We start from the raw sequence: 14,396 nt of genomic DNA on the forward strand, positions 1-14,396 counted from the left end.
ATTGTGTCACTTTAAAAAACATTTATGTTTCTGAAAACATCAGAGTGACACACCAGTAACGACAGATCAATTGGATTGGACTACTACCGCTGTAAGTGTACTTAAAAGTAGGGTAGCTCATTCTGTCAGGAAGGAAATATCCTAAAATGTGCTAACTCTTTAAACGTGGTGTAAAATATGGGTATTTCCTCTGGAATATATTTTTTTGCCTCTTAAATGCACTGCAAATGCTCACATCATGTTTGTAGGTCATTCTGAGCGGTGGCTCTATTTTTGTCAGCCACTTTTGTCCAGACTGAAATATACAAACAACTAGGGCTGCCCCCGACTAAGAATTTTCCTTGTCAACTAATAGTCGTCATTTAGCACCATTTAGCACCATTAAAAAACTTAAATCTTTACAAGAAGAGGCAGCAAAGTGCTCCAAAATAACAAACCTGTTTGGCCGCGGTGTTGGTTGACAGGCTGAGGCTGCTGGTGTTGCTAACGACGGAGATGGAGCTGGAGCCGGAGCCGACAGTGCCATTATAGCAGGTGTATTAACGTTAGCTAACGTTCGTGAGTGTGTATGAGCAAGGTTGGTTTTGGCAAATTGCTTTTTTCTTCTAGGTGTCCATTTCAAGAGGCCAACTAGCGTACTAGGTATTGCATAAGGTCATTATAATTTAAACCTGTACTAAAAGAAAATATGTGCTTGCTTTTTTTCCTGTGGATGCATGCAATTAACGTTAGTTGGTGCTCCCAGTCCCAAGGACAATGAAGCTGAGGGACAGACTAACCCCAGTCGTGATGAGGAGGGGGATGAGACCAGAAATATGACAGGTGCAATGTGAAGGCATAGCCTACTATGCATTACATTTTAGCCAGAGGAAAACCTTTTTAGTAGTATTACTGTAAGTGGGATTTTTTTGTTGTAGTAATAAGTGACTAAAACGGCAGACAATTATATTGTGTGTAAAATTAGATGCATTAGGACAGAGTCATATGCTCCTATTTTAAGTTAAATAATAAGCACATCGCCATTTGTGGCCAATTCATTATTGCATTTATTTTATAGTCTGGAATTAAACAATAACTGCTGATTTTCTTAGGCAGTTGATTCTTAGGACAGCATTTGTGTAGTGTGCACAAGCATATACAGGATTATAGGTAGAAACGTGGGTCGGTGTGTGGGCCGGTGTGTGGGTCGGTATGCCTGAAATGCCCCGGGCTGAATGCCCCGGGCTGAATTTGTGACCCAGTCCACCCCTGGTCTCGTCTCTTATACAGCATATGTGAACATGTAAAGATACTTTATTTGCACTTAGTTATACATTCATACTTTTGTTTTTGAGCAATCTTGTAATTCTGCATGTGACCACCACTAGAGTAAATCTAAAAGAAATCAGATATGAGCACTTGGAAGCTCATTTTTACACCAAAAAAACAGTCGAGGAGCATAACCCCAGGACCCCCTAGCAGGTGCTGGGTCTTGTATCCTTCTCACCTTTTTTACCCCCGACCCATTTTCATACCTGGACATGACACTTTCATAACTGTGACCTGACACGGTCATGAACCTGTCATGAACATTATGTACATGTCATAAACATTTATGACTGTTATCATCAAGTGTCATTCAGTTTTTGTAATGACAAGTTGACATTGTTGGGGTTGTCTTGATTATGACAACTTGACATTGATCAAAGTGACATTACCAGAAGTTGTCTTTGTTATGACAATTTGACATTAAATTTGTTTGGGATGTCCTTATTATGACAACTTGACATTAACCAAGATGACATAACCAGAAGATGTCTTTGTAACATATGTAGTCTTGCTGTGTAGTTGATTATGGTGTAAATACACAAACTGTTCGGTAGCATCACATTGTCTGTGTGTGAATGTGAAATCATCAGGACATTGAATTTCAGCTGCCATTCTAATGAGGAGGTGAAAGAGGCAGAAAAGTTCAAGGGTTGATAAAACCAGATGAAATGCACAACAGGATATTTTGTACATTACAAAACACTATGCTTGTATTTTTGTCCTGTTTTTTTGTCTGCCCTTTTGTTCACAGCTAAACCCAAAATAGCTTTAAGGATCCCCATCCAACACATTTTACATCTTACATACCTCATAAGAAAAAAAAATAAAAACAAGAGGTGGAGTCTCTAAGGTGTGACATGAATATTCTTTCTTCCAAAAAGTGGAAACATGCATCATAACTCCCGGGCCTGCTTGTCTTCACTGGTGCAACACTGGAGCAATGATTTACCGCATCTGTTTATTCTGTCAACCATTTGCACTTCAGTTCAGACACTTATACCCTCTGCAGCTCATCCCTCCTGCTGCTACTTCCCAGTTTAGAGATTTGGGGCTGTTTGTCAGCTTTAAAAAACAACTGATCTGTGCAGAAGTTCAGCGGGAGGCTTTAGCATTAACCCTTCCACTTGAGAAAAATAAAGACATAAAAATAAGTCTTATCAAAAATGACATGGAGTTAAAAGAGAGTACCACTGAAATACCAAATTCAGATATGTTGTATATTGGATTTAGGTTTTACTGGTCACATTTCCTGTCCCTTTTTTCATGGTATACCAAAGCTCTGCAGGAAATGGATTGCAAAATATCAGTTTAATGTATCATGCTGCAGGCAGAAGTGGTGAGTCTGCTATGGTGGGGATATTTTATGGTCAAAATCTGTTTGTTAGGGTTTAGGGATTATGTAAGACACCAACCATGACCTGCAATGTCCTCGGCTGGAGTCCGACTAGGGACCTTTATTGCCTCTCTGCTCTTGCTCTAGTGGCACTAAAGGCATAAAATGCTCCCAAATATAATAGTGATATTTTAAATAAATTAGTTTAGTAACATTTCCTGTGCAGCAGAGTCTTTTTCTACAGATCTGCACATTGCAGTTGATTTCAAATCCCCTCAAAAAGCAATCGCATTCTGTTTTTAGATAATGTGTTTGACATTTTGAGAACGACCCTTATTTGCTTTCATGCCAGGAGTTAGATACGAAGATCAATACCACTCTCATGTCTGTATGCTAATGCTGCATTTATGTCTTATTGTTTAGACGTATATGCTAATGCTGCATTTATGTCTTATTGTTTAGACGAAATTATGAGCAACCAACTTGGAAAATGTATCTGACAGTGATGGTATCTCACACTAAGTGAAAACAACTCCAGCAGTGTCAAGAAATTGATGGCAAAATGACTGCAAAGCCAGCGTCTCTTTCTACGAGAACATGTTCATGTTTCAGTGTTTAAAAAACACTTTATTTTCCTCACACTGCCTGTGCTGGAACACCTGTATTCGCCCTCTGTGATGCTCTGTTGTAGCACCTGACTCTTAAAGGCCACCCTCCCATAAAGGCCCAATCTACTATGAGTGTTCAGTGATTTTGGGTCCTCTGCATCTCTGCAGCATCATTGCAGGTGGGCAGTGACTGTAATGGAGTATGGTGGCACTTTCTAACATGACAACAATATCTAACAAAGTCACTAATAAAGCTTCTAAACCAAAATCTCTACAGACATGTTCCAGTAGGAATATGATCTGATATTGGGAAAAAATTAACAACTTTAGCAACCATAATTACAGATTACCCCCTGACGTTAGCATGCAGCTAGATGTAGCAGTGTACTTGAAGCCGAGGACCATCTGTACCAGAGTATAGCGGCACTTTCTACCGTGAAAAAGAAAAAGCTTTCAAACTTAAATTTTCACAACTGAAATATGTTTCAGCAGAAATGTGATCCAAAAATGGAGAACAATATCAGCAACCAAGAATACGGTTTCCCTGACATTAGCATGTAGCTATATGTAGCAATGTACTGTTAACACTTGCAGTAACATGCCGGGAGCAGACGACCACATAAGAAAATCCATTACAAGCTGACGTCTGTGTTTTGAGAGTAGAAAAAAAAATCGTAGGAAACAAAGCATTCAGAACAGTTTGAAGCCTGAGGTTTCTGCTCACAGGGATTACTTTTACACACATTTACACTGTAAATGAGTGTCTGCTGATATCTGCTGGCGGCATGTTGGTGCAGTGGTTGGCATTGTCGCCTCACAGCAAGAGGGTTCTTTTGTTCAAACCTGAAGTGGGGGGTTCAAACCTTGGGGTGGGGGAGCCGCTCTGCCGCCGTGTCAGCGTGGGTTTTCTCCGGGTACACTGGCTTCCTCCCCCAGTCCAAAGACATGCAGGTTAATTGGTGACTCTAAATTGTCCGTAGGTGTGAATGTGAGTGTGAATGGTTGTCTGTCTCTATGTGTCAGCCCTGTGATAGTCTGGTGACCTGTCTAAGGTGTGAACAGCCTCTTGCCCAAATGACAGCTTGGATAGGCTCCAGCCCCCCCATGACCCCAACAGAATAAGTGGTTAGAGAAGATGAATGAATGAACATCTGCCAATACCAAGTCCTGGGCCTCATTTATAAAACTGTGCGTAGGAAAGATCACTACAAACGGCGTACGGAGGAAACACAGGAAATGCGTGCGCACAAAAACTACCTGATTTATAACACAGTGCGCACGCATGTCCTACGCTTGTTTCCAGTTATAAATCACAATCAACTCTAAAGTTGGCGCACCTGAGGGAGCACCCTGCCCCACCCATATGTGGCTATAAAAGGTCGGGGGAACACCCTTGATACATATTCATTCATACCGAGTCTGAAGATGGCCCAAGAGGGGAAAAGAGCAAAGAAACGAAATTTCATGCAATGTGAAGTGGAAATTCTTGTAGATGAGGTGGAAAAAGAAAAATCGTGTTGTTTGATGGGCACAGTATGGACATTACTAATGCCAATGCCAAAAAGGCAGAAGAGTGGCAGCATGTGGCAGATGCTGTCAACAACGTTGCCTCAGAGGGCCGGACTGTGTGGACTGTGTTTTTGTTATATGCGTAGCATCACATCCAGACGCTGGCGCGGGGGGGGGGGGGGGGGGGGGTCCAGGGATGACATTGGCCTCAGGTGGTGGTGGTGGTGGTGGCACATTCTCCCTCTGTGCCATGTTGTGTAGCACAAGCCCTCACAATCTTACATACCTGCATGACAAAAATAGTTTTATGCAAAGGTTTAACAGCCTAACATTTTGGTGATGTCTTTTTTTAATTGAAAAGATCTAAACAGTCTCTCTAGGAAATGGAAATAATACACAATCTTTGTGTAACACAAACGCCCTCCTGTGGCATCGAGGCACTGCCACCTGCCTTTCAGCAGCCTGATGGCCCGCTCCACAACAGAGCGCGTCTGGCTGTGACGCCAGGAAACTGAGTGTTGTTACCAACTGCAGAGGGACTGGCACGGCGTGGTTCCTGTGGGTGCTCCTCTGTAGTGCCGGGCCCAACGCAGAGGTCCAGGATCACAGCGCATGGCAATTGAAACCGGCTCATGAGCCACTCGTCATCATGGGCCAATGGATCTTGCTGGTCCCTGAAGAGCCGCTCCCCCCGAAGTCTCCCATCTCCTGTCAAGTTTGTTTTTTATAAATCCCAAACTTTGCTTAAAAGTGGCGTACGCCTTCTTTTGTGTGTACGCAGCCTTTATAAATGAGGCCCCTGATCTGATACTTCTGCTTTCCTAGATGATACAGCTGCACAGTGCACACTTTAAGTACATTCAGTTTATTAAAGCCAATGTAGTGTATATACTTGCCAGCTGAATAGTTTAAAAAACAATATTTGTATGAAAGCCGGTCCTTAATGTTTTATATTTTTGTTTTATTTAATTATTACTGTAACACAATAACAAAATTTAAGATAACAAATTATCTTAGTAATCTTCTCGACCTTGTTCAAGGGACCATGCACCAAAGATGACAACAAGATGCAAGAGACTCACACTGAGCTGAAGCGGAACAATTGCTTATAACTTCACACGGGAGCTGAGAGCGCAGAGTGGACAAGAGAAAGACAAGCGTGAATAATTGCTCCCCCTTAAACAATTCATCCAGTAAATTCTAAATGAGTTATATATTGTTTGGTTGAATCTGTTTCACTTGATACCAAACTGCTCCAAATAAGAGCAAAAGTAAATAGTGTGACTACAAGGCTAGCAACAGGGGTAACATCTTGGAATTGCGTCCCAAGTCGGGATAAGGGGATGTTTTCCTGTTCTTCCCATTCTGCTGACATTGCGTGAATGCAACATTAGTATAGCTGGAGAAGGTTAGCTTAGCAACAAAGATGTGAAGCTAGGAAAAACAGCTGCCGTATTATATATCCACCCAACAACACCTCTAAAGTAACACCTTGTTTTGTTTGTTTCATACGCCTGCAAACAAAACGTGAAAATGACAAGACACGTGTTTATTACTGAGCTTAAGAGGTGCCTTTTCTAAACTTTGAAGAAAACTAGCCTCACTATTTTTATACTGTGCTTATTGCTTCCTGGCTCTACATGTAGCTTCATAGCACAAAGTGGCATCAATTTTCTCATTTAACTCTCAGGAAAAAAAACAACTAAGTGTATTTCCCAAAACACCAAACCATCCCTTCAAAATGGGCTCTGCTTTGAAAATCAGAAAAATAAAATGACTCCATCAGTGACTATCACAGAAGCATAAATATAGCCTTGCTGTTCTCCACAGCAGGCTTCCCAGAGGAGATATACTGTTTTTACTGTACGCATGCAATGTAATGCACTATTAATGAATGTTCATGTCAAATTTATTGCAGCTTTATTTTAGTACAGGGATATGTACGTTCACATGAGGGTACAGAATCCACACTGGTGCCTGTGTGTGAGTGTCGCTGAGTGTGTTTTCGCTCCAGATGGCACGTAAGCCCATGTAGCTCCCGCAGTTCTCCATGCAAGCTGGGATTATGCAGACGCGCTTAAATTCTGCAAACAACCCTTAATTCTTAATTTAGATATTAATTAGTTTCCCTGTTACTTGGCAAAGCCCCGTGATTTCCCCTGACACCATACATGTTTATAACTGGGGCGTCTTTTGCTTCACGCTGCAGAGGAGCACGATGTAGGAGACTCAATAACATGATTGAAACAAGTTCATTAGCTGTGCTGTCAGTGATTTCAGTGATAGATGAAGAGCCTGTAAAACACTGCAGCCTTTATTTAGTCTGTTATGAATGTTACATCACTCTCCACTGGTAAACTGTTGTAATCCCACTGTTGGGTCCCGTGAATCATCCAGATCTTGACAATATTTCCCTGCAAATGCAAATATTTACTCAAGAGGCATTTGAAGCGTACTGTGGAGCCAGAAATTCTGAAATATTAATGAATGTGTGAAGAGAACAATCAACACAATCAGTGTTTATGTCTTTGCAGCAGCTGTAATTTCAACCTCATGTTTACTTGATGTCCATCGTGGTTCCTCTTCATTTCTGGATAGTATAATTGTCTGTCTTTATTACTGGAGGGCTGCAACTAACAATTATTTTTTATTAATCTGCAGAGTGTTTTCTTGAATTTGGTCTGTAAAATTCTAGGAAATATTGCACCATTCCCAAGAACCTGAGGTGACTTCTTCAAATATTCAATTTTTTTTTCTAACATTGGGTCTCATGCAAGAAAAAATATAAAAACGAATTTTCTCTTATTTGTGTTCGTATCCATTTTTTGTTCTTTGTTAGTACAAAGATCAAATACGTAAATAAAGTAAAGTAAAATTAGTAAATAGTGGTCGAGAGCACTCCTACCAAGATAAGAAAAAAAACTTGTTTTTAAAGTCCACAAATTGTTGTCCAACACAAAGACATATGTTTTGAATTTGAGGAACATGCATGAATTTCATAACCAAACTATCAAACAGGAAGGTCAGTCCTGGGGGCACAGGCGTGGGTATATAAGGGCAGTAGGCTTAAGCAGGATTAAAAATGCAAAAATCTGCTCAAATCCAATGAGAAAACTAGAGAAAATGGCTAAAACACACACTCACAACTGAGAACAAACTGGCAACAGACAAAGGGCAGCACAGGGGCTAAATAGACATGGGACGGGCGGGTAATGAGGGACAGGTGAAACCAATCAGGGTGGGGCAGGAAGTGAAGTAGAACAGGAAATACTGACAAAAACTGAAAACAAGGAAAACATGACCTTCATGTGGACCTCAGGGTGCAGTTATTGTAATCGTTGGATTATAAAATTTGTGGGCTAAAGAAACACTACCATACCTGATGCATTGATCCCAATTAACTGTAATGTCAGTTACTGTGCGTCCCTCTGCTGACCAGAGCTGGAATGTCACAAAGTACATTTACTCAAATCTTGTACCAGAATTGAGGTACTCGAGTATTTTAATCTTAGGCAAGTTCCTCCTTCTACTTCACTACACTCCAAAAGGAATTGTTGTACTTCTTACTCCACTACAGTTTTTGATAACTGGAGTTACTAGTTACTTTACAAATTAGGCATTTTGCACACAAACCATGTGCAGCTGAAACGGTTAGTCGATGAATAAAAATAATTTAAGTTATTAAAGGAAAAACAGTAAGTCCTCATTTCTGAGAAGCTGGAACTATGAAATGTTTTTCCATGAAAAATGACTTCATGGGCTGCCTATTAATTTTGTTATCAATTGTTTCAGCTGCACTTGCTTATTTTCATAATATTTGTGAGCAAAAATTAAAACATAGTGGAGTAAAAAGTACAATATTTCCCTCTGAAGTGTAGTGGATTACAAAAACACTGAATACAGCAGTTCCACATTACAACTCAGTTTATCTACAATGCTATTTGTCGTCTTGCTTGGTGGCATGTTTCTCTGATAAGTGAAAATCTGCTCGCCTTTTCCTGATCCAGACATTCAGGAAGTTTTATCTGCAGAGGTCTCTTCTTCCCTGAAAAAAACCTCAGTGATTTACATTAGTAAAAACACTGAATAAAACAGTAAAAATTACCAAATCAGTATATCTCCAGCTACGTTCAGCATATCACTGATGCCATCCCATCCACCGCATGCTAATGTACGGTCACCTTTTTTTTCTCCAGTAACTTAACATCCAGACGTTTAGGAGGTTTTCAGTAGAAGCTGAAGTAATTACCCAGAGAGGTCTCTTCTTCTCCAAAACAAATAGACCCGGTGGTTTAAACAGTAAACAAAAAACACTGAATAAAGCAGTTTTACATGACAAATCAATAGAACTCCAACGCTGCTCATTGAAAGTGAGCCTCTAACTACAGTGGCCGGTGTAAAAATGTGAAAACGCAAATGGCCGTATCTAGAACCAGTGTTTGGTTTGTTCATTTGGGCTAGTGCAGAAACATGGTGATCACTATTAGCAAGGACCCGCTCCCTTTGTTAGATATAAATGGCTCATTCTAAGGCAACAAAAACACAACAATTCTTATTTTTCAGGTGATTAAACACGATGAAAAACATACTATTGTTTTATATTCCTTTTTTGCCAATATAGCCCCCTAAATCCTACACACCGGACCTAAGTAACATTTTCAATGCAGTACTTTTACTAGTAACAGAGTACTTTTACAGTGTGGTATGAGTACTTTTACTTATGTAAAGGTTCTGAATACTTCCTCTACTACTGCTGCTGACACAGCCTTTACAGCATCACAAATGTTTTGCCATTGCTGGGTTTTTGATTTTACTGTAACACTAGTACTGACATTCTAGAAAATCAGCCTTACTTTGTTTAAGTTTATTTAACAGTGCGTCAGTTTCACCACTGCGGATGTGTTTCTTCTTATAGCATTTTTTGGGTGTCTTCTCTCCAGTTCGTAGTTAGTTCTTGGTTACTCATCTGCCAAAGTCTGCACATGGCACCACACCTGCCATTACAGTGTTAAGGGGGCATTACCTGTGCTAATAGGTTACTTGTGATTAAGTGGGATTCATCATTCAGCACTGCTGAGTAAGAGCAGATTTGGATGGTTAAGAACATTTGGTGCAGTTGTCTTCCCTAATTTAATCTCTTAGCAGAAAATTAAGAGAAACTACAAGAGACATTTAAGAGAATGTAGTTGCATGAGGCCCATTATTGCAGACAGTGTAGCTGAGAACACTGTTGTTACTGTGTGCTATGATATTTCATTCTGCGTCTGAAATCCTAAGTACCAGAAAGGATTTCATCATTTTACTCCCACTTGCTTTTGGATTCAAGAAGCAAAACAAAGCTGCGTTGGCTGAGTCACACAATCATCCCCCTCGATCTCCATCTCCACCCCGCTGTTGCACATTCACGTATGATTTCCTCTTCAGCTTCTCACTTTTGCCCCCATACAACAAACTCCTGTAATGTTTTTGTTGATAGCAACCAAACGATTGTAAACACTGAGGCTTTTTTGTTAATGTCAACCTGTCTGTCTTTGCATTTTTCTCTCTCTTAGTGCACTCCCATCGTCGGCCATGGATTTGTGTTGGACAAGTACAAGTGCCAGTGCAGGAGAGGATTCTACCATCCAAGCCGAGTGGCGCTCAATGGCTTTAAAAGTAGGTTACAATTCCCTCTGTGGTGTAAAAATACATATTGCAGAGAGCTGTCAGATCAAAACTTTGAATTTTTCAAAAGCAAGCTTTTGGGATTTCCAAAAAGAAAAAAAAAACATCTATTATGTTTTTCAGCTGACAGCCACACATTTTGTTTGAAATTCTTCTTATGTCTTTGAATGGGTATCCTGGGGGCTGTGAGGTTATGGAACTCGAGCTTCAGTCAAAAGATTTTGCGACTGCGACTTATTGTGGAAATACTATGTTTCTATTCGGAGCTCTTGTGGGAGCCACAGGTGGCATCTGAATCACAGACCTGTTGGATTGTAAGGTGGCTGTGTAGACGGAGAACACATGTTGATGGGATAAACTTAAATAAAAGATTAGTCACACTTTAATTGAATGTTCACTGAGCCCCGCAACCCTCAGTTCCTGTTGCTACGCCTGTCAAGCTTTCAGTTCTCACATGTCACATACAGGCAGATTTTCCATTTGAAATTCTCTGTAATTTTTGAAACAAAGGCGGTTTGATTTCACCCAGAAGTAAACAAAACCCAACAACCATGGATTTTCTCGGCTGATATGACACGTCTCGAGCAGATTTTGCCAGCTGCAGCTAGCTAGCTTAAGTTAATGCCAATGCTAAAACTCCAGCTGTTTTTTAAATGTTTTAAGCTGAACCCTGTAGAAGACATGGGAATGAAGCGGCAGTAGGCTGCTGTTCATGCAGGGTAAAGCTATTTATCATGAGTATTACAGAGTATGTGAAGGTCTTAGTTCTTGTGAGAACCATTTGGATAAACTAATCACGAAAGTAATGTATCACACCAGGACTCTTCAAAATTTTCCAGACCAAGGACCCCTTAACTGAAAGAAAGACAGAGCACAGACCCCCCTACTACATACAGTATATTGTGTAACATTGAGTTGCATGTTAAAGTGGACCTACATTAACATGTACGGCAGCCTAAAGTGCCAAGTATAAACATACCCTTTTATGGTGTATACAGTACTATTAAACTAACTATTAACTATTAACTATTAAAATAATAATTATTGGCATATCTTATGTTTGTTTCTGAGGTGGACAGTGTGAGGTGGACAGTCTCTTGCTCGAAAAGTTCCAAAACCATCCACTGTGGTTCACAAGAATGTCTTTACACTTGGAATAATAATAAAGCTAACTGGCCAATATCTTTCAATAGTACGTAATTGTTACCTCCACCAAGGAGGTTATGTTTTCGCCAGCGTTGGTCTGTTAGTCTGTTTGTCTGCAAAATAACTCAAAAAGTTCTGGATGGATTTTGATGAAATTGTCAGGAAAGGTTGATAATGGGAGAAGGGACAGATGATAAAATTTTGGTGGTCATCAGTTGAAGCAAAGTGGATAACATAATAAAATGGTGGGAAATCCGAGCTGCTTGGCGGAGGTCTGCACTCTCCGAGTGCTTTTCTAGTTAGCTAATGGGTTTGTCTCATTGTTATGCACAGTGATTTAGCTTCAGCTAGTTAACATGATTGCATAAGATTCATGGGTAACAGTCAGCCTATCATCAGTGTTATGAACTGTAAATCAGTCATTTTTTTGTGCCTCTGCGCCAGCAATAGATGTGGCCAGGGGCCATTATGTTTTTGGATTGTCAGTCCATCCCATTCTCATGAACACAATATCTCAAGATCGCTGTGAGGGAATTTCTTCACATTTGTCACAAATGTCCATGGTCATAGTGTAAAGGCCATGGTCACTGTAACCTTATCTCTCTCATTCTTGTGAATGCAATATCTCAAGAACTCCCCAAGGGAATTTCTTCAAATTTGGCACAAATATTCACTTGGACTTAACAATGAAGTGACTAAAATTTGGTGGTAAAGGTCAAGGTCACTGTAACTATGTCTGTCTCATTCTTGTGAACATTATAGTTTACAAATACCTTGAGGGAATTTCTTCGAATTTGGCAGCAAGGTTCATTTGGACTCACGGATGAACTGATTACATTTTGGTGGTCAAAGGTCAAGGTCACCGTGACCTTGTATCCGTCTCATTGTCATTAAAGTGATATGTCAAAAACACTTTGAGGAATTTCCTCAAATTTGGCACAAACATTATTTTACATACTTTAAACAGAGTTATGCATTACTTTACATAGTTACACCCTGCAGAAAGTAATTTGTTACACTACATGTTCCATTACTTTTGTGTTACTTTGCAACACTTGAGATGCATTGCCATGTAATTGCAAGTTAACAGTAACATAATATTATTAAACGAGGATCAGGAGACTCGAGACAGCACTGGCAGCAGGCTATAACTGCCTTAAAATACAACTATATTAATATATAACAACCCATGACACAAACATTAATTGCCTTAAAATAATATATCCATGGGCCTAAATAAAGGCTCTTTGCCTTTGGAATTTTTAATGTTTACAGCTTACATTAGAGCAGATAAACACACTGTTTAATCTGTTCCTTACACTTTTGCTTTTGTATTTTAAAACTAATATCACTCTTTTTAAAGCTCCATGTATACCTCTGTGTCTGAAGCAAACCAAAGCTTATGATTTCCAAGCTGTGACTGGACAATCACTGTTTGGGATATTGGTTCAGCGAATGGTCAGCTGATACTATCTGTCCTACATATCTTGCTATCACTCTCATGTTTACATTATTATTTATTTTTATTGAGATGTGGCAGACACAATAAGGCTGAAAACTTTAAAATCTCAACATGTACACATAACTTGGCTTTGGACCTTTCCTTTACTGACGTTTCTCCTTCCACCCCTGCGATTTTCAAGTATATCCTTACCTTTACCTCCCTGCTCGTGCTTTGGATTTGAATGCCTATTTTCTGACATCTTGACTGAAAGCGCTGCAGTGTCCTCGGGCAGAAAGCTTGGCCCTGATGAGCGAGATAATCAAGCAACTGCGGTGGTTTTCATCCCTGACTCCAACAATACAGCACCCTGAGGGGGATGATATGCTAAGCTGGAGCTTTCTTGTAATGCAGCGTGATGAGGCCTGTAGTCAAAGAGCTCAGGCTGTGAAGAGACTCATCTTCCAAACCCCCATGCAGACCCCATCATTAAAAATCTCTGCGGCTCAGATTGGGTCGCAGTTGCTGGCGACCCTGATTTCCCCCCCTGGAACCAGTCTGTTCTTCCTCGTGCATCCCCGAAAAACGGACCAGACTGGAAACAGATTTTGTATTGTTCCCTAGCAACAGGCCAAAAGGACAGATATCAAAGGGGAGAAAGGATGGAGGGAGAACAACACAGCCTGTAATGACAAATGAATTATTCTGAAATGTGCAGTAGGACCTTATCAAACATGACATTTGATTTGAATGTCACAATCAAACTTTATGAACTTAATAGCTGTGACTATACATTAACAAGATAGATAGATAGATAGATAGATAGATAGATAGATGAAATTCACTATAATACCAGAATAATTTTTAATATCATGTGAAAAATTCATATGGTGATACTCACAATATTTCGACTTGTTGACATATTGACGTCACACTTTTACACACAGGAACAGCAAACATGGCTGAAAGCGAAATTATCACGGACTCTGCGGTGGTTCCACAAAGAGGAGCAACTTCAGTAGTGTGGAATAAACTGTGGCGTCATGAATGTTTTATGAACAGCCCCGGACTTCTCAGACTCTTTTAGTGACTTACAGCTCAGAGGGAACTCATTTAGCGGCTCCTCTGGCAGCAGCACGGCGTCTCTCCCTCTCCTCTCTCGCCGTACGCACACAGGAGTCAGTGTCATCAAGTGATTTTGTCATAAACCTTTGGTGATGTAAACCTATGTGACTCTTGCGGCTTGACAAAAAACTATATATGTGACTGTGTGATAGTTGTGGTATCATAACAGCCTGTCACAGGTTACAGCGTGATGATTAGAGGAGAAATGGCAGAGCATAAAGGTCCAGGTGGAAAAAAAACAACTCAGTCATTTAGGATTTTA

The 14,396-nt window shown here is 40.2% G+C and overlaps 1 protein-coding gene across 1 annotated transcript in view; it reads left to right on the forward strand.

Moving 5' to 3' along the window:
• The window catches only part of gpr158b (G protein-coupled receptor 158b), a 139,801-nt gene that overhangs the window by 57,531 nt on the left and 67,874 nt on the right, over positions 1 to 14,396 (forward strand). Inside the window, exon 3 of the mRNA XM_033649587.2 lies at positions 10,311 to 10,413. Coding sequence (XP_033505478.2) covers positions 10,311 to 10,413 — 103 coding nt within the window. The remainder of the gene's footprint in view (positions 1 to 10,310; positions 10,414 to 14,396) is intronic.

The sequence above is a fragment of the Epinephelus lanceolatus genome, chromosome 12 (genome assembly GCF_041903045.1).
Source record: "Epinephelus lanceolatus isolate andai-2023 chromosome 12, ASM4190304v1, whole genome shotgun sequence".
Classification (NCBI taxonomy): domain Eukaryota; kingdom Metazoa; phylum Chordata; class Actinopteri; order Perciformes; family Serranidae; genus Epinephelus; species Epinephelus lanceolatus.